This window comes from Phanerochaete carnosa, assembly GCF_000300595.1.
Source record: "Phanerochaete carnosa HHB-10118-sp unplaced genomic scaffold PHACAscaffold_310, whole genome shotgun sequence".
Taxonomy (NCBI): Eukaryota; Fungi; Basidiomycota; class Agaricomycetes; order Polyporales; family Phanerochaetaceae; genus Phanerochaete; species Phanerochaete carnosa.
In genome coordinates, this window is record NW_006767937.1 from 1 (window position 1) to 4,419 (window position 4,419).

Sequence of the window (4,419 nt, forward strand, 5' to 3'; positions counted from 1 at the left end):
GACGATGCGCCGCCACTCGTGGCAAACGCATGACGCCATCCACGGAGCATCTTCATCAACCACGGACCAGAGTACAAGTATGGAGGAGAGTAGTTCGATGGGTAGATGGTTGATGCTCGGCTGGGAGAGCATGTCCATCGTTGGCTTAGCACATCGGTCCGCGAAAAGGACCGCAAAACGAATAGACTAATGGGAATACACTCGAGGTAAGGAGGAACAATTAAGATGTAAGGAAAATGCCACGTACAGGTTGTGATATCCAACCTGATGATATCCTTTGAGTCAAATAGGTGCCATGCAAGTCTGTTGAACTGGTCAAGTTGGACGCGTTGCGGTAAATACGACTCGTCACGTCAGTCACATTACGTGTCACTGTCACCAGAGTGTGACTGGCGCGACGTTGATCCCGGGCGCAGGTCCTCCGCTCTTCGCTGTAGACCTGGACTGGACAATATCATATTTACCTTTAGGAAACTATCACCTCGTTTCGCCATCATAACACCCACTTTCTTTGGCACTTTAGAGCACCCGACACAATGTGACTCTCAGAGTTCTGCCAAACGTCGACTATGGAAGTTTATCTCCTAGAAGCTGTAGGTCGTACACCGTGATGCGCCCAAAGAAGTCCGAACTCTCCTCAAACACTACTCTAAGGCTGCGCACGCCGTCCGAGACCCCGTCCGCCGGGAGATCAAAGCCCTGCTTCCGGTTTACGTCTTCTGGATAGACTTTTGTCCACAGCTGCCACTCGGGCTTCTCCTCTTCTGCAGCAACTTCGAGCGAGCATCTGGTGCCCGCAAAACCACCTTGGAAAGTTAGATGGATCTTCTTGGGGACCACGCGGATGGTGAAGGTTAGCTGGACGAACTGTGGCGTTCCCTGGGGAATTGGAAGTTAACGGTGCGTCTGCAACACCCAATATATGGTCGACTACCTGCTGAGATGTCCAGCAAGTCTCTGGACTGCCATCCGTGAGGTATTTCTTGCCTACAGACTTGTCCAGAGTCGAGCTTACTCTGCAGCCGGCCTTGTGAGCTCTTTTTCTTAAAGTGGTTCGCTGACGTACTTGATCTTGGTGTCCGCATCTATCAGCTGCATCAAGTCGCCCATGTCGAACGCCGCACGAGGTTCCTTGCTGCCTGCCCTCCCTCGTCTACGTCGATTGAACCACAGAGAGCGCGACCAAGGCTGGCTATGAGTGAAGATCTCCACGTGGTCTCTCGTCGCTCGTGGCGTCATTGGCGCTTAGCAGCTTTCGCCAAGTGTACAGCTCCATCCACTTATAAGAGCCCGCCTTACCCGAGGCCCTACTCCATACGATCCCTTGCCACCATGCCCACCTCCACGAATACCGCCACCTCCCTCCCAGAATGGCTAGAGCACGCTCAGAAATTTGGCCATCTGGCCACCGTGCTCCAAGTTCTAACGAAGCGTGAAAAGGAGAGGATCGCTCTTAGCAACGCCTCACGCCACAAGAGCAATCCATCGAGAACTCATCGTATCACGCACCTTCCCTCGACACTCATCAAAAACGACGAAGCCGTCAAGCACTACTCGATATCGGTGGCCTGCCATCCAGATCACATAAATTACAATCGCTACACGGACGTAACGCCCTACGACCGCACCCGGGTTATCGTAGGGCACAATGGGCTGGAAGAGCCGTCGGGGAGGTATCTCAATGCAAGTTGGGTGCGAGAACTGGCCGGAGGAAAGTGGTGGATCGCGTCGCAAGCGCCGTTGCCGGACACTATACATGCATTCCTCACAGTCATCCTTGAACCCATTTCCCCTCCGCCCGCCGTCGCGCAAAATATTCAGCCTATCACAGGCTCCATCAGTCGAGTGCGCACCGTCGTGCAGCTCACACGAGACGTCGAGAGCGGGATGCGCAAAGCGCACGCATATATCCCACCCAACGTCGGCGACTCGTGGGTCTCTGCGTCCGAGCCCGGCTGCAATGCGAAGCCGCTGAAAATCACACTGCTGGACGTCGCCCAGATAAATGAGGCACACTGCCTGCAAAGCACCGTCTCAATACAACCGCTCAAGTCCATGAACGCGGCGGACGCCGTCGGCGAGCCCGTCGTCTTCAAGCACATGCTCTTCTCGTCTTGGCCAGACCACAGCGTGCCACAGCCCGAGGACCGCGCCGCGCTACTTCGTTTCCTGCACCTCGTCGACCAGACGAACCGCGACCTATCCTCACAGCCTGCCGCAGCGCGCGACAGCCTCGATCCCGATCCGCCGATCATTGTCGGCTGCTCTGCGGGCATCGGCCGCACGGGCAGTTTCATCGCGCTCTCGTCCCTCCTGCGCGCGTACCGCTTCCTCCTTCCTCCTTGCTCGTTCCTGCATGAGCCGAACCAGGAGCTGCCACCGCTTGAGCCGAGCCTACTGGGTCCTCTGCCCGAAGAGGTGCGCGAGGACAGGGTCGCGCAGGAGGTCGATGCGCTGAGGGAGCAGAGACCGGGCATGGTACAGAGGCCCGACCAGGTGCAGCTCATCTTTGAGTGTTTGATGATGGCGTTTGCGACACAGAAGCCTGTGGATCCGTAGGGTTCTTACCTTTGTTATGTACGCTAACCTTGTGTGAGCGATTATGTCCTTCATTTGAAGACCCAAATCCATTAAACCTTATACTAAATTACTTCTTTGTCCTGATATTTTGCACGTCTTGTCGTTCGCACTGCACGTTCAATATCATCTCGAACCGCCCTACTGAGCCCCCGGGGCAGGCGCTTAGCCCTCCGGAAATGCATCTTGCTAATCCCCATGCCCATGGCGCATACAGCACCTGATTCGATGCAATGTGAGAAACGTGTTCCCATCAGAACTGGTCCGCGCAACTCGTGTGCCAAAGTATAATGAATATTCACACTCGCATGTCGCGGAACGCCGTCACCTCATCCTTCCGCTCACTGGCAAGCCCCAAGACGCTTGCGTCCCCTCCCTCACCACAGGCTCTGCGTGCCAGCACTCGCATACATCAAGTTTCGCGGCATCTGTCTGTTACAGCAGCTACAAGCAACAAGATGTCCTTCCCGAGCACCGTCCAAGCGATTGCCATCTCGAAGACCGGCGGATTCGAGGTGCTCGAGAGGCAGGCCGTGCCGTTCCCGCAGCAGAGTCCAGGCCAAATCTTGGTCAAGGTGCATCTACTGTCATTGTTCTCGTGCATGTGCGGTCCACTCACAGAGGCGTGCTTGTAGATCAACTATGCAGGTGTGAACACCATCGACACCTACTTCCGGTGCGCACGCCTGTAGTCAGCCTCATACAGCCTCGATCCTAAGCTGCTCAGCAAGGGCCTGTACCCCATCAAGTCCTTCCCTCAAGTTCTGGGCAGCGAGGCGTCCGGCACCATTGTCGCGCTCCCTACCGATCCCAACGTACTGAACGACGCACGGTACAAGGCGCGTGGGTACAACGTTGGACAGCGGGTTGCAATTGTATGTGGTTACGTGCATATTGCTAAGGGTGTGAGCTGATATGCCGGGGTGCAGTATGGCCTCGGTGCACATGCAGAGTACGTCGCGAGTAACTGGGTGCACACGTTCCCCGTGCCAGACGAGGTCGGACTGGACGTCGCGGCCGCCGCTCTCCTCCAAGGTACGCCTGCCCTGTGGTCCCCTGTGTTCACTCGCTGACCACACGCGCTAGGCCTCACCGTCATCACGCAGATGACCGAGGCGTACAACGTCCAAAAGGGCGACATTATCCTCGTGCACACCGTCGCCGGCGGCTTGGGCCTGCTCTTCGCCGCGTACGCCAAGTCGCGCGGTGCGACAGTCATCGGCACGACGAGCACGCCCGAGAAGGCGGAGATCGCCAAGTCGTACGGAGCAGACCACGTTATACTGTACCCCAAGGAGAACACGGTGCAGCGCGTGCTCGAGATCACGAACGGCGAGGGCGTGCATGCGGTGTTCGACGGCGTGGGCAAGGACACGTGAGTGGCTAGCTGCTTGTCAGGGCGTGCTCGGGCTAATTGATGCATCGGGGGGTAGTTTCATGGCTAACTTCGAGCTGGTCCGCCGCAAGGGTACCCTTGTGAATGTCGGCAACGCGTCCGGCGCGGTGGAGCCCATCTCGCCTCTAAAGCTCTCCGCGAAGAATCTCAAGCTTGTCCGTCCAAGGTACGTCTGTCTTCTGCTCATCAGGCCTCCGTTCTATCTCACGACACGAAATAACTCACGCCTATCCAGTATGACTAATTACATCACCACCGCCGAGGAGGCAGACTACTACTCTAAGGAGCTCTGGGACGCGCTCAAGAGCAAGCTTTTCAAAGTGCGCATCTGCGGTGTGTATCCGTTCTCGACCGAGGGGGCACGCGAGGCGCAGAAGGATCTCACGACGCCAGGAGGAAAGCTCGCGGGAAAGATCATCATCAAGGTTGCGGACGAGTGATGTAGA

General features: G+C 56.7%; 2 protein-coding genes across 2 annotated transcripts; both read left to right on the plus strand.

The window, feature by feature from the left end:
* Positions 1 to 587: 587 nt before the first annotated feature.
* PHACADRAFT_266176 (uncharacterized protein) lies at positions 588 to 2,665 on the plus strand. The gene is made up of 3 exons (XM_007402647.1): positions 588 to 900; positions 955 to 1,030; positions 1,093 to 2,665. The coding sequence occupies exon 3, from the start codon at positions 1,333 to 1,335 to the stop codon at positions 2,557 to 2,559; it is 1,227 nt and encodes a 408-aa protein (XP_007402709.1). The 5' UTR covers positions 588 to 900; positions 955 to 1,030; positions 1,093 to 1,332; the 3' UTR covers positions 2,560 to 2,665.
* A 287-nt stretch (positions 2,666 to 2,952) lies between these two features.
* Positions 2,953 to 4,419, plus strand: PHACADRAFT_266178 (uncharacterized protein). Its single transcript, XM_007402648.1, has 7 exons — positions 2,953 to 3,152; positions 3,213 to 3,253; positions 3,305 to 3,452; positions 3,507 to 3,612; positions 3,664 to 3,952; positions 4,011 to 4,139; positions 4,209 to 4,419. The coding sequence occupies exons 1-7, from the start codon at positions 3,036 to 3,038 to the stop codon at positions 4,411 to 4,413; spliced, it is 1,035 nt and encodes a 344-aa protein (XP_007402710.1). The 5' UTR covers positions 2,953 to 3,035; the 3' UTR covers positions 4,414 to 4,419.

Coding starts and splice junctions, on each gene's coding strand:
- PHACADRAFT_266176 (XM_007402647.1), top strand. CDS start 1,333: ATGCCCACCTCCACGAATACCGCCACCTCCCTCCCAGAATGGCTAGAG.
- PHACADRAFT_266178 (XM_007402648.1), top strand. CDS start 3,036: ATGTCCTTCCCGAGCACCGTCCAAGCGATTGCCATCTCGAAGACCGGC. Junction 3,254..3,304: donor ACCATCGACACCTACTTCCG/GTGCGCACGCCT, acceptor TAAGCTGCTCAG/CAAGGGCCTGTACCCCATCA. Junction 3,953..4,010: donor GACGGCGTGGGCAAGGACAC/GTGAGTGGCTAG, acceptor ATCGGGGGGTAG/TTTCATGGCTAACTTCGAGC.